The 27620-nt window shown below is 40.7% G+C and overlaps 1 protein-coding gene across 1 annotated transcript in view; it reads right to left on the minus strand.

The window, feature by feature from the left end:
* The window catches only part of kcnh8 (potassium voltage-gated channel, subfamily H (eag-related), member 8), a 61324-nt gene that overhangs the window by 27738 nt on the left and 5966 nt on the right, over positions 1–27620 (minus strand). Inside the window, exons 2-6 of the mRNA XM_086280240.1 lie at positions 12945–13178; positions 8677–8808; positions 5761–5888; positions 4340–4577; positions 4082–4239 (exon numbers count right to left, since the gene is read on the minus strand). Of these exons, the coding sequence (XP_086136366.1) occupies positions 4082–4239; positions 4340–4577; positions 5761–5888; positions 8677–8808; positions 12945–13178 (890 nt within the window). The remainder of the gene's footprint in view (positions 1–4081; positions 4240–4339; positions 4578–5760; positions 5889–8676; positions 8809–12944; positions 13179–27620) is intronic.

A 27620-nucleotide genomic window follows, 5' to 3' on the forward strand; every position in this document is an offset into this window, starting at 1 on the left:
ATGCTAAGCTTATGCAGACAGAGAAGCTAAACCAGGGTCCATTAGAGTACCATGTGCTGACACACCGCTGCATATAATCCACACATTGTATGCAAAGCTAACCACACCATAACAACACAAAATCTGTGTGGATGGATGTCCAACATCTGTGTCCACAGCACATGCATTATTTAACATATGTAATAAAGAGTGTCTTTTCTTTGGGACAATTTGTTTCTCTGGCCCCTGGGTTACATTTGATGTGCAGACTCAGATATTTTCTCAGGCTCTGTGCTGATTATCAGCAGGGCACCGTATAACTATTTCATGTAGTAATAACTAGAATATATCAAGGGTTGTTTGTGTGTACATGGGTGCATGTGAGGGGACAAGGAGGTAAAGGAGGGAATTACAGTGCTTGAACAAAGCTAAGAGGAGGAGATATGTGGACTGTCCTTATCAGAGCTTCTCCTGCACATGTCTCCAGTTTTATGGTAGCTTGTCCTATCGCCATGAGAAATAGAGAGCTGGTGCAGCACGAGGCGTAATGAAGCCTCCTACTGAGCCCAGGGGAGAGGCACCATCTCCCCTCCACTATCTATCACCACCCCACATCCCACCTATGGAGCGAGCAGGCTGCGCCACGTCCCGTTCTCTCCAGCGCCATGAGTGGTAAGCAATATAATGTAGCCAGCAATGCATATGTGCACCACCTGCTACTTTTTCCTTTAACTTTTCCTCCTGTCACTTCCATCTCACCCCTGCCATTCACATTTTCATTTCCTCTGCTTATCAGGTGTGAAATATATATGCTTTGCAGCCTGATTGCTTACTTCTGCTTTTTGTGCGCGTGAGACCATAAGGTTGCAGAAATGCTCATTATTTCTCCCCCTGTAGCCACGCCTTTAGCCCTGCACGCCTATCACAACAGCATGGCCAGTCATGCATGTTTATTTATTTATTTATTTTATTAATGCCACGGTATCGGCCCAATAAGCATGAATAACATTGTTCCCTAATGCCAACAGGGCATCCAGCCATACAGACCCAGGAGACCTACTCACAGCAGCTAAATCAAGCGGAGGTTTCTGTTTGCATCAACTATGTACTGCTGAAAAAAATGTTCATATCAGTAAAAAGCCAGATAATCTCAGCACACTTTTCATTTAAGAAAGAAGTAAGAAGTGAATGAAATGTACATTGGTGGTAAACATTTTCAAGTGAAGAAATGCTATTCAAATTTCCGCTCAGGACACGTTTTTGGACCTCCTGTGTTATTTTCTTGAAAAAATATTTCAGTCAAGCAGATAAAAGCAAAATTTCTGTGGGAACTAAAATGTACAGTTGTGCATGGAAATGCACACAAAATTTCAAGGTCAAGGTCAAGTTTATTTATAAAGCACATTTACAACAGCTCATGCTGGACAAAGTGCTTTGTAAACTAAAAGGCAACTAAAATAAGTAAAATGCACAACAATGATGTTAATGGGGCTGTTAAAACAAAAAATGTTCAGGCCAACATGTGCTAAAAGCCAGTGGATAAAAATGTGTTTTCGGTAAAGATTTAAAATGTTCGAGTGTTTGTGCAGATCTAATATTTAGAGGCAGACTATTCCAGAGTCTGGGACCTGTCACAGAGAAGGCTCTGAAAGAGTAAAGTTTTAAATTGGATCCTGTAAGGAACAGGAAACCAGTGTAGAGAGGCCAACTCTGGGTTATACGCTCCTTCTGTTTTGAACTAGTCAGCAGATGAACAGCTGCATTTTGGACCAACTGGAGATGATAAATAGAGGTCTGGTCCAAAGTACAGAGAAAAAGGGAAGAGTATTGAAAACACCCAATAAAAAGGAATATATCCAAGGAAAAGGACTAATCGGTGAGTATTGGTAACCTGCCTGGAGCTTGCTGTTCATATAAACAGTGGGTTTTTTTTATATTATTTAATTACATATTTCTTCTGTTCCTTTATTCCCTCACAGTAAGAGTACAGCATTGTGCTAAAGTCTTGAGCTACCCCTCATATCTTTTTAATTTTGTAGGAAAATGCAAAATAGGTGCGATGCAGTGAAACAAGTGCAAGCATAAATGATAATATAATCTATATATATCAAAAATCAGTCATGCTGAAAAATGAAGCTGCTCCCAATGAAACTCTGTGTAGAGGATCAAAATGTGATGGTACTTTTCTGTGTTCATAATTTCATCAGTGTTGATAAGCTCTCCAACACTGCTGATTGAAATGCAGCCCAAACCCATGACAGAGCCTCCACCATGTTTTACAGATGGCTGTAGACACTTGCTGTTATACATCTCTCCTGACCTCATCTGTACATATTGACTTTTTGAACCAAAAATTTCAAAATTGGATTCATCACTCCTGTTACCACTAATTTTCAGGCCAGTTCTTAATTTAATTTTGAATACCATACCTGTTTCCCTTCATTAAAAATGGCTTCCTGACAGCCACCCTTTCACTGGCACAATTTCTCATGAAGCTTCAGTGAACAGTAGCTGGATCAGCTGAAGAACCAGATGCATCTCTTAGGTCCTGTGTCAGGTCTTTGCTGAAATTTTCCCCTTTTCCTTAAGAAAACAACTTTCAAATACTGTTTATCGTTATTTTTATTTTTGTTTTTTGATCACTCTGCTTTAATGACTTACTCCAGACAATATCGAGATACGCTTCCAGTTTTAAGTTCACATTTCTTTGGGAATCACTTTGTTGGTGCAAAAATACTATTTTATGTCTGCCAACTCTGTTATGTTTTGCATTTTTTGTGCATTCAGCTATAAAATTTGGGTAAAATTATGTGTTTTTGTGACAATCTGCGGGTAACAAAATGATGCACAGAAACCTTTTCATATATACACTTTCAGCGATAACCAGTGTATAGACACCCAATATATACATACAAATTACAGCACCCAGAATCATAGACTTGCTTTTGCTTAATTCTATACTTTTCCCTCTGTCCCCTTCTGTTTCCTAAACTTGTGAAATATGTACAAACATTATCTGCATTTTATAATACACAGAGCAATGATCATGGAAAATGAGAGCATTATAGAGACTATGAAAAAGAGCAAGAAAGTGCAAGTGACACAAAACAACAGAAAAGTCACAAGATAGAATGCGAAACACACTAAAAACAGAAATGACTGAGACATATGACAAAAACAACAGGGAAACAAAAGAGAGGAACACCGCTGAGGCCCCATGGCTCATTTCGGTGAAAGATGGCTTCTGTTCTCAAAAGGGACATCAGCATGAATGCTCCTGTCCTTACAGGAGACTTCACGCAGAACGTTCCTCAATTACTAGCCATTCCTGCTGATCCCAGCGGGGAAATGGAGGAACTCATGGCCTGGTACCCCTACACACAAATCCTGGCCTACTGAGCATGTGGTATTTCCATTAATAGAGTCTTGTATCAAACCGGTACCACTGCCTGCAGCAGCCTTTTACTACTCGCATCCTTTCCCTCCCTCCTTACCTTGAAAGTAAATATTTTTTTTCATTTTGCTGATTTTTTTCAAACAGCGGCCGAATTCTTCTATTAACCGTCTCCTTTCATAACACAGATCTGTACACTTTCTTCCTGCTCTTTAATACCTGTTCTGTTCTGAGCATTTAGTCAAATACGCACCTATTTGAGACTGGATGCTTGTGTGCATCCATCCAGTACTCCGTATTGAGCTTTTGATCCACTCTACAGCAGCTGAGTGAGCAAACAGTGATATTCAGCACAGTCAAAGCATCCCATTCTCTAAATTAGAGACCAGAGAATGAAAAGTTCTATAAGCAACCAATCAAAACCTCCCTAAAGTGCAATGCTTCGACTCAGTGACATCATTCATCCGGGGACAAAACAACACAGTCTACCTAATTGCTCCAGATCTCTGTTTCTTCCTCCTCTCAATTGTTCTTTAGGGGGATATGTATTTTACTAAAGCAACAGAAAAAAAAGTTTTAATGATGCAGATGTGATAGTTTTGTCAGTGCTTGCTCAGTGCACGTAATTAATATCCCAAAGAGACACTGAAAGAGCTCTGGAAACCAAATTATGTTGCGGTGTTAGGCATCGAGCCAGTTGCTACTCACCACGCTGACTTTCACGGCGTAGAGCAGGTCAAAGGGCAACGCGGCCACCAAGTCGATGATAAACCACGTGGTCAGGTAGTGGATGCATATCTGTCGTGCGTCGAAGACCACCTGGCCTGACTTGCTGACATAAGTGGTACGAAAATTGAAAACGATGTCTGGCAGTTGAAGAAAAAAGACACACACAGGCTTGGTGCTTATTATGAAGACTCAATTATTTACAAGTGACAATAAAACAGTTTTAAGACAGCAACCGACCTATGATGAACAATATCTCCACGGCAATGTCACTGACGGTTGTGCTGCGGGTCAGGTCGTCATCGTTACCGATGAAGCACACGTTATAGGGCACCGTCACGGCAACGTAGAACGTGGCGAGCAGAATCAACCAGTCCCATCCTGCTTTGAATGTGCTGTAGTGTAGTAAGATGAATTTGGATTTCTTGGCATCTGCTACCTTATACTCGGGCAGAGCAGGTAGGTCGCCAAACACATTCTGGATGGGACAATATAAGGGGGAAAAAGCCAGTTTATCCACCTATTTCCACCTACAGTCAAGCGAAAAAGAAAGCACGCCTTCTTTTAATTATTCAGGTCATGAAGGTTTGACAGCATTTATTAATGCACAGCTCTCATAATGTTCCAACTTTCAATCAGGTTGATGTACTGGGCCATTGTAGCACTTTGATAATTTTCTTTTCAGAAATTCTGTTCAACATCCTGTTGCATGTCCCAATTTGGGCCAAATGTTAGCTGTTTGACTGCTAATGTCCTCATTTATGACTCTGAAATATTTTGGTATACAGAGGGGTTCATGGTCTCCAAAGTATCCAGCTCCTGTAGCTGAATTTCTTAGTCTTTACCCCCCATCACCGTGCTAAAGGTTGGTATGAGTTTGGCTTTCACCGAGTGTGGTGTTGCACATTATTGCCAAATATCTCTGCTTTGGTCTCATCTGTCCAAAGCACATTGTTTCTGCAGTGTTCAGTTTAGTGAGAAGAGGGTTTCTTCTGACAGCTCTTCCACACACGCTGTCATTGTTCTGTCTTATTCCTATTGTCTTTAACTTTAACATGTAGACTTTGAGATGTAGCTCTTGGACTTTTTGCAATACTCTGAGCATTGCACAGTCTGACCTCGGGGTGGATGTGATGGGACATCATGCTGGCAATTGTCTTGAATATTTTCTACTTGTGAATCTATTTCACTGTAGAATGATGGACTTCAGATGGTTTAGAAACGGCCTCATAGGCAGCAACAATTTCTCTAAGATCATTGCTGATGACTTTCCTTCTTGGCATTATGCAACACACACCTGAATTCTGCAGACCAACAAACTGCCAGAACCTCTTCTTTCATAGAGGTGCTCACACTTGCTAATATTCAGTTAATCAAGTACATTAGACCCTCTTTTTACCACACTGCTTTTGCATTTGACTTGATTTTTTGTTAAATAAATAATCACATTATTAATACAGGAATGAAATTACTCAAACTATTCATATTGTTGTAAATTCACTGTTTGTGAGAGATATTTGCTCCTAGCCCTTGAGTGTGTCCATTGTGCTTCACTAACAGCAGTTATCTTCTTAATTCCCAAATTGCACAATCTGTCCCCATCCACTTTTTAAATGAATCCTTCATCACAGTGCATCCTGTCCCTGATGATATGATGATACCTTGTTGAGTTTAATCTTGCTCTTCTCTCTGCTGTGTAGGTGCCCAGAGATGTGATAAAGTACGGTACTGCTCCGCAGACGAGCCGAGCTGAAAGGAGAGCCTGTTTTCACCCTGCCGCGCCGTCGCTCTGGAAATGCACACAGGGAAAAATTAGTACACACCGCTCTACAACACTTTACCCCCCAAGGTTAACTGATGACTGAACCAGCCATTATACTTGATGAAATACATAATATTCTGCCTTGAATAGGAAAACATGAATATGCAGCAGTGGGAATAATTCATTTCTAAGCAAACTGTGTTATTTGATCAGAAATGCAAAGATAGTGAATGATATTTACAGTCCTTTGGCCTTTTGTTTGGTCAAAAAACATTTATTATGCTTTCATCCGCTGTACTGGACAAACCCGTTGACTGATAATGTCTTATTGTGTAAGTACCATCTCGAACAAAACAGTGCAATTTTCAGCTTTGATAAGTCGCCACTGGGGCAAAGAGGCAGTTCAGTAAGGTATATTTTCTGTGGTAAATTGCTACTGGTGTGGGACTGTGTGTAGCAGATAAAGTAGATAGTGCAGGATAGTGCAGGAGTGATGTGTTCAGACTGAGGAGTTGGGTAATGGGAGAAGGCACTTTATTGCTGCTGGGTTCTGGGCCTCATTCTCACCGCTGCGCACCCACAGGAAAGGACTAAGGCTAGATTGGCTTGAAAGGGGATAACAACGATAACAAAGCTGCAGAATAGAAGTGATAACTGCTTCTGAGTGTCCTTTGGAAAGTATATGAGTTCTCTGGTGTGTGTTGTGGGTGTGTGCGCGTGTGGACCACAGACAAGGAGAAAAGACAGGGCTCATCCATAACACGGTGCAGCCTTGGGGGACGCGACACGGCAGGAGCACAGAGGCAGAGACATTCTTATTTTTAGATCTAATGAATTTCCCTCCACTTTTAAAGCCATTCTTGTGTGGGTAGAGGGGGCACACAGGTAGGGAGGGGTGGATGTTGTGCATAAGTAGGGGAAGCCGTGGACAGATTGTAAAATCAGATGGAATAGATGAGAAACTCATGGAGGGATGCAGTTGTGAAAAAAGTACTCAAGGATGCAAAAAGTCAAGTAGAGGTGAGAAGCCGTTTTGCCAAAGGTGAAAATGTTTGTCATAAAAGAAGAGAACAAACAAAGGAATGACAGGAGATCGACAAGATACGCAAGAGTCTCGTCTTAAGCTTGAAAGTTTTTGAAGACTCTTCACCTCTCATTCAAGAGGCTTCTTCAGCTCTAAAAGCAAAAGGTGGAGGGTCCCACGTATTTAAACCCTGGTGAGTTGTCCCTCGAGAAGTGGTTGTTGACCAATATTAATCATGAAATAAGGTGTGAAAAAAGGTGTGGGTCATTACCACCGGAGGTTTTGGGTGAAACCACTGTCAGACCTTGCCCCACCCTATCATCTAACCTAATGAGGTTACTTGACACATGATTTGTGATTTGGGTAAGGTGCTTGTGAACGGAAGAAAGAAGAGTGACCTTTACCCTTTAGGTGCACTTGTACAGTGTTGTCCTGTCGAGCTCGCTCTTCTATGTTGTGTCATATCTTTATGTAGTGGCTGTTTGGGTTTTTGGTTAAAGCATAAAGTTCAGGTCATCACTAAACGGAAGATCAGTGGTTCGATCCAGTCTGCATGCCAAATATCCTTTGGTAAAAATACTAGATGGCCTAAGTTGATCTCCAAATCATCCATGGGAGTGTGAATGGGTGTGACTGTTGGAGAGCCATTAACCATAGAAAAAAGTGCTTATATGAATGGGTGAATCAGACAATTTTTATAAAGCACTTTGAGTGCTCAGGTCTAGTAGAAAAGCACTATGTAAGAACCAGTCCATTTACCATTTGCCTTAGTTCACAGGAAGACACACATGATTAATAGTGGGTCTCAAACCCATTATACTGTGCTGTTTGTCTGTGTCAGAGGCATGCAGCATCAGCCTCTTTCCTTTTCTATGAAAAGCATTTCATTATATGGGCAAAAATAACTTTGCTTTCTGCTTCCAGTTCCGCCTTATTTACAGAGTAATTAGGCAAATCCAGAAGAGGAAGGTCTGAGATGAGAAACGTGAGTTTGCTTACTTCACAAGCACATAGATTCACACACATTGACTCTGGCTTTAGCTTAGCTTCTTTATGTATTGATGAAAATCACAAAAGCTGGAAACATTGATTGAAGTTCATTTTTAAATTCCCTATCAGACAGAACATGCTAATCCTGACCAAAGCACCTGAACAAAGACTGGTTTTAGATTAAAAAAATAAAAACAAAAACCGATCTATTGTCTTGAAATGCAAGTAAAGGCTTTATACATAATTTATTTAAAGACAGGGACTGATACAGTGGTTAGCACTGTTGCCTCACAGCAAGGTCTTGTATTTGAATCCACTGGACATGTGGGACCTTTTTAGGGTTTGTATGTTCTTCCTCATGCTTGTGTGCGTTCTCTGTGGTAAACTTGCAATTATAATTTGACCGCTGGGATAGGCTCTAGCTCCCTGACGCTGAATTGAATGGATGGATGGATGTTATATTAACTCTTGGTCTTTAGTTTGCACTACAACCTTTTGCCCCACAAACCTAACTTGTACAGTATGCAGTAAAGAAAGATGAATAACAGTATAAGGGGACCTTACTACTTTCCATTGGAGAGATCAAATACACTCAGCTTCAACACATATTTTATGCAACAGCTTAAGGGGATTGTTTTTGTCTACATCATGAAACACCAGTTTAACTATTGAATCCGATGGATAAGCTGTGGCTGCTTACATTATAAAAATCCACATGCAAAATGAAGATTAAATATTTGGGGATTCTGGTCACCTCTCTTTAGAGGACATAACTTCCTGTACATAAATGCACATACAGACCTTCCCTCTTGTCTTCTTGGATGGCTTTGACTTTAGTGTCAGTGATGTCCTTAAATGAAGCCAGAAAGAGCACCACGTCGCCTTTTTCGTTCTTAATTGGCACAATGTCCAGCAGGCACCAGAACAACACAGCTGAAAGGGGAAAACACACACAAGATTTACAGTTTGTGCGTATACCGGTGTGTTTATGCAAAAGCAACAGTTCCAAAGATTTAGACTTATTAGTGAGCCTGTCTACAGCTGGATGCCCCTCGGGGGAAGCAGAGACTTTAAATAGATCAAGCCACTTTTCTCCAGGCACAGCAAGAGATGAACCCATCTCTGAGGTCCCATCTCCTGCTAAATAGATTCCTTGTCAAAGAGACTACAGGTCAGTATTGTGGGCAGTGTTTCTGATCAGAATGAGTGTGCTCGTTGTGGTTATTGTGCACTTGTTAAACGATTGATTTACCAAAGGAAAGTGTCATAGGAGACAGATTTGTGCATCCAGAAAATACAAGTAGACCACATTGTATCCTTTTGTATGTACTGTAGATGAGCCAAAAAGTTAACAAAATGCATACTGTGGAATTATCTCCAGCCTGCCGTCTGCCTCAACTTTGTGGAACATTTCTTTTTAGTTCATTGTTTTGGTTCCACAGATCAAAACTTTGGGACTGTTTTTACAGCTCTCATTAAAAGCCACTGTACGCTGCCTGCCGAGCACCGAACAGCAAACAATTAGGAGCATGCTAGTGAGCACAGTGGAGCATTCAGTAGCTAAGGGACAGATGTTTTTCACAGAATTTTGATGAGACTACAGCAGATTGAGAAGAAGAGCAAATATTGGGCTTGGATGGACTGAAAATTTGAAATGAAACTAAATCGTGTTTCGTGTCCTCTGGATCTGCATATGTGCAGTTGTCTGCTTATGAGTTTACTCCATCAGCTTAAAAAGTGATCAAGTCAGGGCTGTATCTAAAAGCGAGTTTGTGTTCCTTAAGGACCGTCTGGAAGTCTTCTTTATGTTAATTATTTAATCACATCAAATTATACCTAATCCACATCAAGCTGGGGGATTGTGCATGGCTGGCAGTAAATAATAAGGACAATATTTAAATAAACCTAATCTAGGTAGGTAGGTGAACATTTTAGTTCTTTAAAAGGATTCGTCTTTTTTTAGCACACAATGTCACTGTGACAGTAGAGATCTTTGCTCTACCTTTACTGCTTTTCTGCTCAGTAATTAGAAATGAGTTGTTGATCAAGAGGGATTTCCCATGGAGTTCCCTCCCATCTCTCCCACTCACTAAATCCCCCTCACCTCATGATAACTAAATCTCAGTATTTTTCGTCTCCCCGTGTGTACGTGCGAATATCTGTCTGCCTGCAAGACAAGGCAGCACTATCAAGTACACAGTGAGAGAAAGAGCCTTCTTGATTGCGATCATGCAGCGTTGGCTTTTCTCAGGCAGACAGACGGAGGACAAACTGAGTCAATCAGCCGCGTTTACTTTCGGGACGCTGCTGTGACAGACGAAAACGAGAGGGATGAGGCAACACAAAAAGGCTGAGGCAGGGGAGGAAGCAGCAAGATAAGGAACAGAGACATAGAAAAAGCGGTGCCAAAAGAACAATGTGGAGATGGTAATAAGACCGGGACTGAAACAAATGGCATTGCCATGAGAGAAAGAGAGAGAGATGAAATGTAACAAAAGGGCTGAGTGAAAAGAAAAGGAGATGGTGGCAAAGACAACAAAGATGCGGGTAGAAAATCACATCTGTGATGCTATTAGCAAAGCTGTGTATACCCTGCACGACCTGCTGAATTTGCTTTAAAAGCCAATCAAAAATAAACACATGCAAACATGCTAAAAAATCTGACATGTGCACGAATCACCATCTCTGTTTTACTCGTTTTGAGAGAGCATGCAGCATGGCAAATCATCTTCACAGCTGCTGTCAAAACAGCGTAATCACAAACAGCTTTTGATCAGTTCACACAATGGTGTTTGCAGATCTCTCAATTTCTAAGTCCTCTGCAATATCAGACAGATTTGTGTGTTTTGAACATCCTCTATTAGGCGTGCACTAAAGTGCAGTAAATATGTTGCATGTGCATGCAAACTTTATTATAAACAGCAGTGAAAAAAAAAACAAAGCAGGTAGTAAGGCAGTCACACCTGAGTTCTACTTATTGCCAAACGCACGGGTGCAGGAACATCAATTACCCCATGACTAGATACTAATTGGACTTTTATATTAGCAACCCATCTACACGGGAAGCCTTTAGAATCTCCTCTGTGGTTGATTCTGCTGTGTATTGCCTAATTGATTTTGATGTGAATTTGATGAATGTTGTGAGTTTTGAGTCGATATCCTTTTGGGCTCCTGCAGCTGTCCAGGTTTTTAAGATTTTTGTGACTAGTGGAGCATCACTGGTGAATATTCCACTCATATCCTAAGTGGAAGCTAGTGGAAGCAAGTAGAAAAAAAAAGCTCTTTTTGGTTAATTAAAATCTTTTTTCAAACCTCGTTTTAGTCTTTAGTTTACTTTTAACCAACTACAATAACCTTCTGGGCAGGACTCGAGATGTGACAGAACATGTAGGTAGTACAACATCAGTCAAAGGAGAAGTTGGACTTCTACTGCTGACTTTTACTCTTCTGGAGATGAAGAAATGTGTGCGGTAAAACCAAGATGGAAAATAATGATTTAGCATCCAATAATTTGGTTATTTATAATATTTTTCTGTCTTTCCTCTCACACCCAACCAGTGTTGGTGGAGTCTGGTTCTACTCGCGGTTTCTTCCTGTTAAAAATGAGTTTTTCCTTCCCACTGTCACCAAGTCCTTGCTCACAGAGCCGTACCATTTCTTTCTACTATTGTTGGGTCTTTATCTTTCAATATAGTGTCTTGAGGAGTTGTCATGAATTGGCACTATAAAAAAAAAATGGAACTGAATTGAATTGAAAGTAATATGATGGTCCTCTCAGCTGTAACCTCATCTACAGTATAGACTGGCTGAGCCCAGTGCTGTGTAAATTGATGGCAGCTTTAGAGACATTGAACCAACACTGTTTGTTTGAATCAATGTTTAGAAACAACAGCTCGTAAAGTGACAAGCTCATTTGATCGATTTAAAAACATTAACAGCTGCTGGAACTTGCGGTTCTAGCAGCTGTTGCAGGCTCCATCTCCGTGCCAACAGAAAATAATGTCGAGGCAGGTTCATTGCTCACCACTGATCTGTTTGGACAAAACAAAACAGAAATCTCCACAACCGAAAGTGAAAAATAAAGCAATCCAGTCAGATTATCAAGGAAGAGACTTTGCCCAGTTGCACAAGAACAGATTTCTTTTGTTTCCACAGACTTTATCAAATGTGTCATGTTGAAGGCTCAGTTGGAAACTCACGAATGAGCCCTATTGTGAAGTGAAAGAGAGACACTAAACTGATAAAATGAATAACTTTCCTCCTGGATTGTGACAGAGGAACTGCTGAGGTATTCACTAAAAAATACAACATTTGGCTGTCTGGGTGGAAACGTGTTTTTCTAATTATTTTGTAGATTCACAACTGGATCTGTTAAAAAAAAAAACCCCAAACAATAAGAAATAACAAAAACTCTTAAATGCAGGGGTACATAGCACCATCTCAGCTTGTATCACAGCAAGTGTGTATCTGCTGGCACCCTGACGATCTCATTATTTTGACTCCATTTTGTTCATTGGCCGGCTCGCTAATCAGCGAATCACACACCGAACCATACTGCACCACAGCTAGTTTCTGGTCTCGGTTTAATTGAAGGAGACGGGGTTAAGGAGTCACTAGCAGACAGCTATTAAAGTTTAATATGTCTCAGAATTCAATAATAACTGTAGGACATTCCCGACTGGTGGCTTTGTTTAATCACCATTTAATGAGAATGGCTCAATAAAAGAAGTAATACATCCATGCCTTCTGCCATTGCTTCATCTATCGACTGGCCCATCTACGCCAGGTTAAATTGACCTTCCTCAGAAATAGCCACACACAACTGCCATCCATTCGTGGAAATCTGAAAGACAAAGTACCCCATGGTGCAGTATCTAATAGCTTTCTGAGCCTGCCTACCATCTATGATTCCACAACCTAATTGGCAAATGGTAAATAAAGGCTCAGACTCTGCACTGCGTTGTGAAGCGACTCGGCATGAGCTGAAAACAAATGATAAATGAAGGGAGCCAACAATAATTGAGCACGCAACTCAAATACTACAGCTAGGAAAGTGACATTTGACTGACCTGTCTTTTTGTAGAACATGATCTCATCCTTAAACTCTTTGCGCTCCTCCAAAGCCTCGTCGATGCTGAGGATGATGCTTTCGCTTGTCTCAGGACCATACAGGAACTTACAGGCGCAGCTCTTCTGCATGACCTCTGCCCGAGAGAAGCCTGTGAGCTCACAGAAGCCATCGGAGCAGTACACAATGGGAAACCCCTTCGACACCTGAGCATTGGCCAGGATGAAGTTGCTGTCTGCAAGAGAAAGAAAAGATAGAAAAGACTATTATCAAGGTTATGGTAGAATTTTGTTTTGTTTCTTTTTTTCTATTTACCTGGAAATAATGAATGCCTTTTATGAGGTTTCTGCTAAAAAGGAGAAATAAATGGAGAGCTCAGGATAGCTTAGTTCAATTCATAGCTCCTTTCCAAAGAAAAGGAGTAAACTGTTACATTTGGCCAGTGACCGAAAACAGATATAAAACAGAACTCTAAGAGCAAATTTCATTTTAATTCTTCTTTATTTTGCTGCTTCAAGAGGCCCTTCAGGTCCCAGAACCAATCTCCTAGCAACCAAAAAAATACACCATCTAAATTCACCATTGTTACTAACATTTCTTCTTTTTCTCCTCTTTACCTTGGTGCTTGGGTAGTAGTGTACAATTGGTTTTAAGAGCATTTTCACAGAAAACAGTAGTTCTGTATGTCTGAAAAAAACCCATTGATGAACCAAAGCACTAAGGAAACTAAGAGACAGCCTTTATTGCTGAAAAATGAGGCCAATGCAAAAGTGTCTCTAATGGCCACTTGAAGCTCATTCCTGTCCCAACAGATTCCTACGACGAATTCAAGAGTATTAAAAGCAAGTTTACAGGCTGGTACAAAAAGCAGTTTGGCCTTTATTCTTCCCCGTTTTATAACAACAGTACAATTTAGTGAACTTTTTTTGTTTTAAATAACTCATCCATTTGGTTAAAGCCTATAATTAGGGGTGTGGTTGCACTGACTGCTTTGGGTCCTGACAATTAATTTATTTCTAAAACTGCTTGTACCTTTGGGGGCCTCCTGAAGTATTTTAATGGAATTATCTGAAAAATGACTGACAAGGAAATTTGTGCTTCAGTTTTTTTGTGAATGAAATTCTGCTCTTTGATGAGTCTGTTACTTTGCACTGTTTAGCAGATATCTATGTACACTAGTACAGTTTATGGGTGCAGCTTACTAGCCATGGTTGGTAGCATTAGCTGATAATTTGGTGCTCTATCCTCTCATCTATGTGCTATATGGACAAAAGTACTTGGCCTTCTACATTTTATGGCTACAGGAATCGTTTGGCCATCGAAACTCATGCCATGAAGCTTCCAGTGCACAGTCTCTGTGCTGATGTTAATGGCAGAGGAGGTTTGGATCTCTGCAGTTACTTAGCGTTGCAGACCTTTATGCACTATGCACCTCAGAACTCAGCGAATCCACACTGTAATTTTATGTGGCAGAGTTGCTGATTCTTAAAAACAACACAGCTTACAGTTAACATGGAACAAATTTGACAAATAATCAAATTTCACACACAAAGTGTCAACACTGGCATCCTATTACAGTATCATGCTCAAATTCAGTGAGCTCTTTAGAATGAAAGCTTGCAAAGGCCGATTGCACCTGATCTGAAAAATTAAGAGGTGTGGCTTCATACTTTTGTCCACATAGTTTCCAAAGCTAACATGGAAATGGTCAAGACACTAACATCAAGGATGTCAGAATGTGCAGCCCAGAAGCCAGTGGATGACATCACGGTGGGTATGGCTGTCTTTTTTATACAGTCTGTGTACAAACCCCAAATTTGCTAACAGATGCCAGCATGCTTCAGAAAGCCAGAAGGAAAACCGCAAATGGGTGTCAATTTATTATTTTTTTTACCGGCCCAAATGCCTAATATGAGACATCTTTCATATTGCACACTGCCATCTCATCCATATTGAAATGAGAAACTAGCTATCATCATTTCTTTTTTTCTGGAAAGCTGAACATTATGAACAGAAATTTGGCCTGCTCATCTGTGGAAACTGTACTGCCAGCACTGGGACACCAAAATGCTTTTATCACCACCAACTTCTGAAACTTCAAACAGTATAAATGGAATCGTTTTCAACTGGTCAAGGAGTGCCTCTCTAGCTGTTTCAATGACTTGCTCTCACTTAGCCACTGCAGTGATATTTTAACACAGAAAAACTAATTCTGATAGGATGGGGGTTTTGTTTTGTTGTTTTTTTAGCTTAGACACATAAAGGCCTGTGTGGGTAAAATAAAGGTTATTTAACTAAATAAATTAGTGATTTCTGTGTAGAAAGAAATATGCCTATGAAACTCCTTGAAAGTCCCTGGCTTTAATAAACACTGATTTCTCATTTGTAATACTCTTAGTGAGAGTCGTGTTAAAGATAGGCCATGGGCTCAGGAGAAATTTTGGTAAAGAGTGAGAGAAAAATCTGGAGAAGGGGATCACTAAGGGAGACGTGACGTGATGACAGTGAAAAAAAGAATCACTGTGCTGAAGTCTATCACAATTAATTAGCCCATTTGTGTCTAACTCTAAATACCCAGTTGAAGTGGACCAGCTGTTTCTACCTGAATCCATCTATTAAGGCACACAAACATACACCCATGTGTGCAAACAAACACCCACAGTGGCAGGATTGTGCAGAATGATGCTGAGCTGTGCTGATAGACAGCTACTGTTTACAGTACAATGCCCATTATACACGACAGTTGACTATGCTGCTTTGACGGTTTCTATAGTGCGTGAGTGTCTATAGGTCTATGTATTTGCGTGTCCACTGCTGTAATTTGATAAGCAGTCAAACCAGCAAATCCTTGTCCATGAATTACACGATGAAGTAAGAATACAGATACATGCATGGCTTCATTTGGTATTGAGAAATTATACAGAACCCACACAAATTTTGAGACATTTGTATAATCAGAGCAAATAAATGAGCTGCAAGCACTTTACTCGATACACCAAACACAAACCCACAAAGTGACACGAGCTTGTTTATAATCACTGGCTGACACATCCTGCAAAGTGACTTGTTCAATTATGTTTCATTGCAAAAATCAATTTTCTGCATCAGTAAATCTTTTTTTTCTTCATTCCAGGTAATTAATAGTTTTATGTTTTATGTCAGGGTTTGTTGAAAGCAGACACCTTAGATCTGAACTGGGAATTCAACTACAGGGAACAAAAATCTTGTATGTGACACAAGAGGAACGAGCAGCTTGTTCCTTTTCTCGAATCCCATCAAGAAATCAATAGTTGCTTCAGCACTCTGACAGTGCTCACTATAAAAAAAATATAAATGTCATTATACCCGATGCTTTTAGGTTATTTAATAACAGAAACACACTTGCTTATTAAAGCTTTAGTACTATTTCCATCATCGCTATTACTTATTGTTTAATATTGGCTAAGATGTGGGAAAACAGAACAGTAACAGGAAACTGTTTTGGACACTCACTAGCCTCTTTATTAGCTACACCTTACTAGTACTAGGTTTTACCCACGGTTTAATGGTGTTTATGCCAAGTTCTGATCGAATGTGCTACAAAGCACAATCCCACGTTGAAAGTTGCATAAATCAACTTTCTTCCTCATTCTAATTCTTGGTTTGAACTCCAGCAGGTTCTCTTTACCATGCCTAAATACACTGAGTTGCTGCTGTGTGATTGGCTGATTAGATATGTGAACTTTCCAAGTAGTTGAATAGATGTACCTAATGAAGTAGCTGGTGAGTGTAGTTTTGGTGGCAATTTGAACTGTAATAACCAATAAAAACAAAAATAGTCTTTAGCCTTTCCAAGTCCACAAGTCTGCTTGGGTCTGTTTGATGTAAATTCAAAGAATAAAGAGTTCAAAGAATAATAGCAATGACTATATGACCATCATGTCTCTAGTCGTCTGTGTCCAAAACAGAGTATAATCTATTCTTTAATCTGTCTTAAAATACTTTCTGGCTATTTGAATACCAATACAGGAAAACAAGTAATTTACAAAAACTTGCATAATTCATTTGCATTGACAGAAAAATTGAAATGTTTTGGTTTTTTACCAAGAGCTGTGGTAAGCATGACTAGGAAAACAAAATGTAACAATGTTTTGGATTCATTAGCATACAGAAAAGTCTAATTGACAGTGATCCCAATATGTGAAAAAGAAAAACACATATGAACGTGTCTACGTCAGCAGCAGTATTTGGCCTGAATGGCCCAGACAGATGGTCAGAGTGGGTCTTAGCACTGGGACTGGCTGTCAGGCGTGAGGCCCCTGAGGCTGAGGGTATGAAAAAGGGAGGCAGTCAAGACTGTTGGAGATTGAGACTCGTGAGTCCTGAGGAAAGGCTATCTCGTGGCAGCTCTCAGAGCACAGGAGGTTGGTGTTGACAAAAAACTCTACTGTGTTTGACAGCAGATTAATTTGTTTGCTTAGAATTGACAGGTATGCAATATATTGTCTGCACATACAGTATACTTGTACTGCGTCACATGGTGGGGAGACAAGGTCATCTTAGGTAACTTGTTTTACCTGGCATGACCTTGTCTCCCCTCCCCTCAGGATCAAACACATAATATGAACATACTCTAGAACAAAGCAAACATTAAGCTAAGCATGTACATTAAACTCTACTCTCCTTTCATGCCCTGTGTTAAATTCAATATGTTAAGAACTATATTTAGCCTATAGTTGCTTTCGCACAACAAAATCAGGTCAGGGCAATGAAGTTTTCTTCTCACATGCAGCTCACAGCAGGGAATAGCTTCAGACAAATTCTCACTACTGGAAATTCTCTATTTGGTTTTGTCTAGGCAGCTGCCTGGTGTTCGAGAAGCAGGACACATGACACTCACTCATCACTGTGAATTCACCAGAAAATCACCTGGGCTATTTTTCCATGGGTGCAACTGAACTTCACATGTGCTTTGCAGTATGCAACTAGTAGGTTAACGACCAGTTAATTTCTGGTCTGACTGTGTCTGACTTCTGACATGCACCTAACCTAACCTATTGGGTTATCTATAGAAAGGACCTGGACTAAAAACACCTTATAATTGTGTCTCAGAACACATACTTCAAACTTACACTTGCTATTTTGAACACATAAGAGCAGTCATACCAACAAGTTAGGCTATAAGAAGTGGCCCAATAAGCTACCCATAATGGTCCAAGTTGTAAGTGCATATAGCTGCACACTTCTTAGTCATCAATTATTATTTATTGCTGGGTCTGCTGCTTTAGAGTGGTTTGCATCACATCTATCTGAACCATTCTTTTCCCTGGCTGCCTTTTAGTACCAGTGTTTAGTACCAGTCCTCTTTTACTTTGCTTACCTATGATGTGCCACAAGGTTCATTTTAGGGGCCCTTATTATTTTGGTTATTTCAGTTATTTCTGCTCTTTCTTCAGCACACTGCGAGCACCTTTAAGGACATCTGTTATCACTGCTATGCAGATGACATTCAGTTATATATCGATTTTAAGTCTCAAGAGCTTTTGCAACAGTGCGCCCCAGACTCTGGAAATCTCCCTGTAAGCTTGAAATCCATGGACTAAACAACTAAAAAGTCATATTTTTAGACTTTTTAACCTTTGTTTTTATCCTCTGGCATTTTGTTGTGAAGCATTTGTGTGATGTTTATCTTTAAAGGTGCTATAGAAATAAAATTTTACTTATTATAATGGATACACTAGAAAAAGGGAAGGTCAAACAAACAACTAGATCATCATGTTTTTGTGTAGAAGATAGATGTGTGGTGAGAGGGTCCAGCAGTTGTAAATATTTGCAAAAATGCAGGAGCTAAGAGAACAGCTTTAGTCACAGTTTTTAACTTTTACACTTGAATTTGTGTGTAATGTAATTAAGTACAGTGTATAGAGTGCTTTACATGAAAGTGTGCTACCATTAGTACGACCACCACTACTAAATATTATTATTTTTGTTGTTTTTGTTGTGGTTATTAGAAACTTTATTTATATAGTGCATTTCAAAAAAATGTTACAAGATGTTGTCAAAGGAGCTTGCAAAGAAAAGCGTCTGGACTTCTTTAAGTTGCTTGAAGACGTTTCACCTCTCATCCGAGAAGCTTCTTCAGTTCTAAGGTCAAATGGTGGAGAGTCCCAGATATTAACCTAGTGGGAGTAACCCCCCACAGAGGGACAAAAGGACCCCCTGATGATCCTCTAATCGCCTGAGCCAAGGTGTGAAACTGGGCGTGGGTCCCAATCAGCCAGAGTTTCGGGTGAGCTCATTGTGAAACCTGGCCCCACCTTATCATGCGAATTCCTGAGGTCAGCTGGCCCAGGATGTGAGTGCTGACTTTAAAGTCAGCAAAGAGGCACAGAAAAGAAGACCAGACACCAGCGAGGGAGGATAAGAAGGACATATGCAACAACATTGTCATCCCCTATGTAGCCGGTGTATCAGAGAAACTCAGGAGAGTTTTCTCCAAGCATGACATCCCAGTGTATTTCAGACCCAGCAACACGCTCAGACAGAAACTGGTTCACCCGAAAGACAAAACGCCAAAACACAAACTTAACAATGTGGTGTATGCTGTACAGTGCAGCGAGGAATTCTCAGACCTCTACATTGGAGAGACCAAACAGCCACTTCACAAGCGCATGGCACAACACAGAAGAGCCACCTCCACAGGACAAGACTCAGCAGTCCATCTGCATCTTAAGGATAAAGGACACTCTTTCGAGGATGCCAATGTTCACATTTTGGACAGAGAGGACAGATGGTTTGAAAGAGGAGTGAAAGAAGCCATTTATGTCCACTGTGAGCGACCATCTTTGAACAGAGGCGGGGGTTTACGACACCAACTCTCTGCCATCTATAATCCAGTTTTGAGATCCCTTCCCAGATGCCTTAACGCCCACTCACATCCTGGGCTAGCTGACCTCAGGAATTCGCATGATAAGGTGGGGCCAGGTTTCACAATGAGCTCACCCAAAATTCTGGCTGATTGGGACCCACGCCCAGTTTCACACCTTGGCTCAGGCGATTAGAGGATCATCAGGGGGTCCTTTTGTCCCTCTGTGGGGGGTTACTCCCACTAGGTTTATATCTGGGACTCTCCACCATTTGACCTTAGAACGTCTTCAAGCAACTTAAAGAAGTCCAGACGCTTTTCTTTGCAAGCTCCTTTGACTACGATGACCTGGATGACTGAGAACCTTCACAGACATGTTACAAGATGTTTCACAAAAAATAATCATGGTAATACAATTAGTAAAACAAACATTTGAAAAAGGAAGAGCAGTAGCCCATGAACATTAAAATAGAGACTAATTATCACCAAGAATTCAAAAAAGAAAGAACATCACAAATTCTACACTTGGAAACAGTCAAATAGATTTTGCATCTACTACTGTAATAACTGGACACTTGTTTGTAATCACCACAAAACTAATGTCAACCTTTAAAAAATAATAAATAATGAAATAAATCTGTTTTTTCAACTAAATTTCTTTATACTTTTCTTACCCTCCTAAATTTCAGACTTTTACTTCCTTTTCTTGCTCCTCCACTTTCTCAATCACTCCAACTTTACTCCACTATCAACCTTTGCTCTCTCCTTCCTCTGCCCTCCAACTCTTCATGATGTCCCTCCTACCATTTTTGGCTCTCTCTACCTAATTACTCTTCATCTCCTCTCCAGCCTTGGAATTCCATCACACCTTCCTCTTACCCCAATCTGCTTATTCCCTGCATTTCTGCACACGTCCACCTTCTTTACTGCCTCTAAAAAAGTACAAACTATCTAAGTTTACTTTATCTTTCCTCTGCACCCTGAATCTCTGCTAAACTAAAATTCAATCATCTTTCCTTCTTACTTCTTCTCTGCATCTTTTACCTTCTGTCGTACCCTCTTCATAACCTCAAGTTGTTCTGTGTTCTCCATTTAAATTTTCTTTTGGCTAATTGCTCCAGTGTGGAAGCCAATAGATCATTTTGCCTCATGCTCACATTGCTGCATGACAGCTGCTGGTGAAACCCCACAGGTACACAGAGGATAGAGGGAGGAGAAAAGGCAGTGACAAAGAAAGATAGAGCAGGAAGGCAGAAGAGGAAAGAGGTCAGGAAAAGAACAAAAAGTGCAAGAAGAAGCAAGACACATGTGGTTACAGAGATTACTTATGTAATTAAAGTTAAGTGAAGGTGGTGAGCAAAAGATTTGCAAATGATTTGTGATCAATTAAACTTTCTAGTGTAAATAGTAAAACCAAAATACTAAAAAGACTGTTTTCAACTGGTTTGCTATTTACTCACATACAGAATTTAGACAAACACACAAAATAACCAGTGGTATAAATTTTACGGAAAAGTGCTCTTCGTAATTATGCAAATAACGACTGTTTTCCTCACCTTAATAAACAGGTTTTAGTGAACATAGGAGTGTGGCTCTTGGAATAGAAATTCTGGTTGGTCACTGGATTGGTTGAACTCTGGTCCATATTAAATATCTCAGCAATCATGTTTGCATTTTCATTCAATATGCATAGCCTCACAGAGGCACTAGCATGTCTCATGTACACGGAGTTGTTTTATGGGCTTAAACATAAACAAACTTAAACAAAGAGAACATAAACCAGCAGCGGATAAGGAAACTTAAATTCTTAACACTGTGGGGCTTTAAAACATGGCTTTACACTATAGGAGCTCCATGTCAAATGATCATGTTGGTCGATTTTGTCAAGATTTGTGGTGGAGACGAGACCCAAATCCAGAACACAAAGGCAGACAAAGTAAAACAAAGCAGAGAAAGGAAAGTCCAAAATAAATAGCAGACAATCTGACAGGGAAATGAAGAACCAGAGGGCTATATTTACTTGGAAGACTAAATGAAGACATCAACAGTAGGTGAAAATAGTTAGCACAAAGGAAAAGTAGAAGGAGACACCACAGACACCACAAATTATTCTACAAAGTAAAACAGGGAAATATTAAAAGACAGACGACATTTGGACACTAAACAGTCGGGGTGAAGGACACAAACACATAAATGAGATCGAAGGAACGCAACATGGAAACGCTGGGGAAGCAGAAAAATAAAATCAAAACAGCAACCGAAGTTCAATATGTCACAAAACAACACAAGAACAAAAATGAGTCTGAATTTTAAAATATCACAAAACCAAAGTTCAGCAGGACTTTAATAATAATGGTCACAGGAATCCAAAAGTTAAACAACAGATGACCTCGGGACTGTGAAAGCATTGGTATAAGCAAAGAGAAAACAGGTTGGGTTTACTACAGTTGATCAATGTATTTTTTGATGGGTCAGATGAGGCAAAGCTGAAAGTGAAGTCTTTCACCACCAATTCTTAAACCAGCCCCTGGCATTATACAGCCCACAGATCTGTTTCAGTCCTTTGGTTGTACCTGACCAAAGGTGTGTAGACAATGGGAAATTAGCTTTCAAAGGTGAAAAGTATAAGAAGCTTTTGACCACGCTTTGCTCAACCAGGGATGGAGCAGCTTTGTGACATTAAGCCACTCTCTGATGGGGATCAAAGACTGTTTGGTGGAATGCACGCCTCTGTTGGTGAAACCTAACAAGACAGATTGGGAACACTGAGGGAAATCTGGAGCTTCATTTGAAAAATAAACTGATCCAGTTTGACTTTTTACACTTGGCTCTGGATGAGAGCTGTGATATCTGTAATGCACATCTTTGTTTGTGAACTAACTAAAACTTTTGAGATTACGGCGGAACTGGCAGCAATGCCCTCAGTGAAAAGGTCTATGACAGGGAGTGATTTCTTTGTGGAGGTGACTGCATGCTTGGATAGACTGTGGCTAGCTGGAAAAATGTGAATGCTGATAAAATAGTGAAAAAATGTTGACTGTTCCAGTGTTTCATTGCCTAATTGCAGTATTAGCCCTTACCATCAGTTCAGTTTGTTGGTGCAATCCTCCACAACAGTCCCAGTTTCTCGTGTAGCCCCTTGGGAAAATGAATTGCGCACCCCTGCCTTAAACAGATGGTATATTTGAGAAGAGGTGAGTGTGTGTTTTTGCTACCTTGTCCGCACACTGTTTTGTCCCAGTTTTGGGGATTTTAAACATACACACACACCGGGAGCAGCTCGTTGTCAGCCTTGTGCCGTCACTGCAAGCAACCCCAGAGCTATTTAAGTCACGACAACAATTCCTATGATGGGGAACAGAGCATGAGGAAGCAGTGGAGAGTCAGCGAGAGGGAAGAGAGAGGGAAGAGAGAAAGTAGGGAAGTAGAATCGGACAGCACTGCACAGCAGGGAGAAGAAAAGATGGATGGCAAATATGATGAGAGAATGAGAGAGAAGGGGGATGTGGACAGATAAGGGGACTAGAAGGGGAGGTTGAGAAATACACTGTGGCAGACAGATGAGGGTGTTAGAGGGGCACAAGGTGAGGGGGTGATTTGGAAAGTTGAAAGTGAGATGGAGCTGTGAGAGGCGGAATGATGAAAGATGGAGATGGAGTGTGGTAAAAATTGGTCAGGAAGTGGGGAGATGGATGGAAAAGACCTCACCACCTTTTTGACGAAATTCATGTGGGCCTCTGAAAATGCTGCTAGAGCAGCAGTTACATAACCAAAAAGAAAGTCACTCTACAGTTGCCACAGTAACCACTGACACACACCATGGCAACCAAGGTTACACATGTACAGTTTGTCTTAAAAGTCGAGTCAGTCATTGTATGGGATAATGAGATTAAGTTTCTGTGCTGTATCAACAAACTGTGTCTCGGTTATTAGTGGGAGCATTCTGTACACATTCATACAGTATATGCATGCACATACTCTCGCACCCATTCTAACAGTGGTAATCCTCTCACACCCTGTAACTGAAGGAGGAAAATCATTACACAAATCCACAGCCTTAATCACCTCTGTGCCCCTTTATCATACAATCCCCAGAGCTCTCACCAAATGAAACATTACACTGTGCATTACATTCCTGTAATTTGCAGGTCGCACACCTGCTGTTCCTTCCATGTCTGTCTCAGCCAGTGTCTTTTTCACGCTCCATTGTCTATTTCCCCCTCTTCTTCCAAATGCATAAAAAACCCAAAACAAAGAAAAACTTTCCTCCCCGTCTCACAAAATCTCACGCAGTTAATTGAGTCTAAAAATGGCCGACTTGGCCCAGGCTTCCTCTAGTGAAACCCAGTTTGTCGATCGTTCTGGACAGTCCATTAGGGATGGTGATTAGGAGAGGAATCTCGCTAATTAGGAGGTTTAACAAGGCAGAACGTCCACGGTGATGGGGAGGCTCTCAGAAGTCCCAGAAGTTTGGTGGAACAGACGAGAGGCTCACGCTCCTTTAAGCTCACGGTAATAATCAAGTCCAGTGACCTTACAGCGAGGACAGCATTTCCCAGCTAAGTCTGTACTGATGAGGGTGGCTGTGTCTTTTTAACTGAATACTTTATCAAAGCCTTATTAAAGCCAGTGGATAGTGCTGGGTTGCTATTAATGTGACACTGAGATTTAGATTTTTCACAGTTGGTTTACAGTGAGTATGGAGATAGATGCACTCTATCTCATTGCTTTTAGCATGCAGCTGGCTGTGTTGTAGGAAACAGCTTGTTTGGGATAATACAGGTTAACCAGGTTGTCTAGCAGCTGATACAAAACCTGCATCTCTTTTAAAATCTTGTCAATCTGCCTTTCAAAATCAGCCACTCGTGCACCTCTGAACTGCTTCTAGCACAGCGGCTCTCTTCTGTAATTTCAACACAGACATGCAAAGTCATCAAAATACTTCTGTTTTAAACTTGCATAACTTTTGTTTGGAGGATTGTTGCTTGTGATGAGCTGGGTCTCTGGTCACGACCGTGCTAGGGATTTGTTAAGTATGGTTTTTTATCATTTACTGGATAAGTCACCAAAAATTCAAACCATCAATGCAGATTTCTATGGCAACATGCTCAGGCACCTGATGAAGAATGTTCCGCAGAAATGACCTGAACTATGGCATGGGACATGGTGTCACACCAACACAATTATCAGTCATCACACACCCTGTGAATTTGTCCACTTCCTTTAAATAAAAATTAAGTGGAAGGATTTGTGTTTTGACGCACTGCAAAGGCACAGCTGGAAGGGGACAGAAGAGGCTTTACTGGGAGTAATCCAAAATTAGGTCCCGTGCTAGAAACCATATTATCACAATAGTTCACTCACGATGCAATATTGTCGCAACTTTTAATATTTTGCAATATGCTGACTGTTGCAATAACATATATTGCAATCCATCACATTTTTTTAAAAAGCTAATTATGTCCTCAAAGTCAAACTTTATCAGTATCTCTTTTATCCAATAACAAAAGGTTTTCCCACTTTTCTGTGACGTTAGATCAGACGTTAGAGCCGAGTCCCCTCAAGTTGTGCTCATTGACAAAGACTCACTCAGACTGATGGCAACATGTTGGTATGTCTACATTCATAAATCAGATGACAATCTCTCTGAGAGTGATTGCAGTCAGACAGTGACTGTTTGCAGAGGGGTGCAAGTGCTTTACCTTCATAAGTAGTTGCAGCACTCTGGGCAAACACTTAGCCAGCACAAGTTGCAATTCCTATTTTTACTTATGTGACTGAGCCATCAGTTTGCTTTGCTTTGTGTGTGTGTGTGTGTGTGTGTGTGTGTGTGTGTGTGTGTGTGTGTGTGTGTGTGTGTGTGTGTGTGTGTGTGTGTCGGCTGTTGGATGGATTTTATAAGTTCGCTCAACTAACGTTATCTCAGGATGGCGTTAATTTATTTGGTTTACCTGTATTGATACAATATTGCTACGCAAAATATCGAGATACTGTGCTGTAACGATGTTTCCCCACCTCCCCAAAACACTAGACATACCCAGGAAGTTTAGAAACTCCACCCTGGTCTGAATGGCCTTATTCCACCTTCAGATCAGAGAGAGGATATTTTAGAATATAACTAATGGATCCTGCGTTTAAGTGTGCACACCAAACCCTGTGTGGGTAAACACAATAATCTTTACTTTAGCTGTTTTCTGCTAGAATTAAGCTAAGAAAGTGAATAACAGACCTAGTTACAGACGCATCGCATGGTCACAAACAAGACTTTAAATGAAAGCTTTGTTTCTGGTGGATGTGTGAACAGGCAGCTGTCTCTTTAACATGATGGATTTTTTAGAGCTCCCGAGCGTGCAGCACAGCACCATTACTTTTTGTTTTGTTTGCCCTGAAATGTAAGAGTCTCAATATTAAGTGGGCTTTGGAGAAAATTGGAACAGTAGTGGCAATCCACTGCCAAATAAGTGAGGGCCCCTCTGCACCCTGCAGCACAACAGTCAATGATGATTGATTACTCCCTCACAGTCTCATAACTGCGCTCATTATTTCTTTCACAGCCGTTCTCTGACCGAGGACAATATCGGAGCTGGCTTTTCCACAAGTTTGCATCTATTAATAAGCATCTGTTAAGAGAAGTTAAAGTCTCGCTCTTGTTTCTGTTACTATATGACATATACAATCTTGGTTAATGCCAGCACACAGTCCAGGCTTTCCTCGCTTTAATAAACCTTCCTCAAACGTACTGTATGTGCGTCAGTGTGCGGTCTGTGGTCTTTTATACTCGGTAATTAGCTTCCTCTGTCTTCTTGCAGGTCACGGGGTTGCTGTTGAGACAAAGCCGTAGAGACACCAACAGTATAAACTCAGCTCACTGGAGGCAGCTTCCTTTATTGTGTAAGAAACTCCAGTAGGCTCTTTTAACATTCACCTTGCAGCGAGTAGTAATTACAATATGGATCCCTCAGCCACTTCTTAAGCACGTAATTAGGTGTGCTGCGTTAAGGAACGTTAATCAGCAGGGAGGAAACTTCTGTTTTACTTCCCTCACGTTCAAAGGCAGTTGAGCAGGAACTACACCATGGGCAGTTCGGTGACACAAAGCAGCCAAATGCAGAAAATGTAGCATACTCTCCTGCTTCTTCTTGATCTCCGGTCTCCCTTTGTTTCCTTTTAAACACATGCTCTCTCTCCTTCTCTCTCCTTCTCTCTCGTTTTCATTCACATGCACGCTTAAACATTACGACTGGCGTTGTGTTCCAACTCAACACACAGCTGTTTCAAGTCTTGGCACCAGCGCTCGTGACAGTAATTACCTGCCTAGTGGAGGTGGAACTAGTCTGTGCTGAGAGCTAGGAAATAGCAATCTGGAAGAACAGTGCTGCACGGGAAGAAGGCGACACTCTGTGAGGCAACCAGACCTTCTGCTTAACTTGGAAGCAGGACACCCCAATATGGTCTCCTTACGAAAGGAGGGCCAGCATTAGATTGCAGAGCCAAGGCAGCAAGTATTGTGTTTTTGATGATGAGGCCGCCTTACCATTAGCATTGATATATTAAGTGACTGCTGTTTAGATAAATGTAGTTAAGATAACTAAAATAATAAAAATTAATCTTATGCCAAATCATATCGATCATATCGAGGGATATCTTTCCATTATCTGGATACATTTAGTCTAACTGGTGATCAACTTGCTAACGTAACCCAGGGTTTCCCCAGCATGTTCATCTGAAAGGAGTGGCAACATCTGGCCAATCACAAACACGGAGAAGTGTACTGGCAGCACATAGGCTGATTTTTACAAATAAAAATAAAACCGTTATAAAAATATAAACATG

The sequence above is a fragment of the Aulonocara sp. 'chitande type north' Nkhata Bay genome, linkage group LG22, assembly GCF_057382095.1.
Source record: "Aulonocara sp. 'chitande type north' Nkhata Bay isolate Kocher_YH1m ecotype deep benthic linkage group LG22, A_spYH_male_GT1.1, whole genome shotgun sequence".
Taxonomy (NCBI): domain Eukaryota; kingdom Metazoa; phylum Chordata; class Actinopteri; order Cichliformes; family Cichlidae; genus Aulonocara; species Aulonocara sp. 'chitande type north' Nkhata Bay.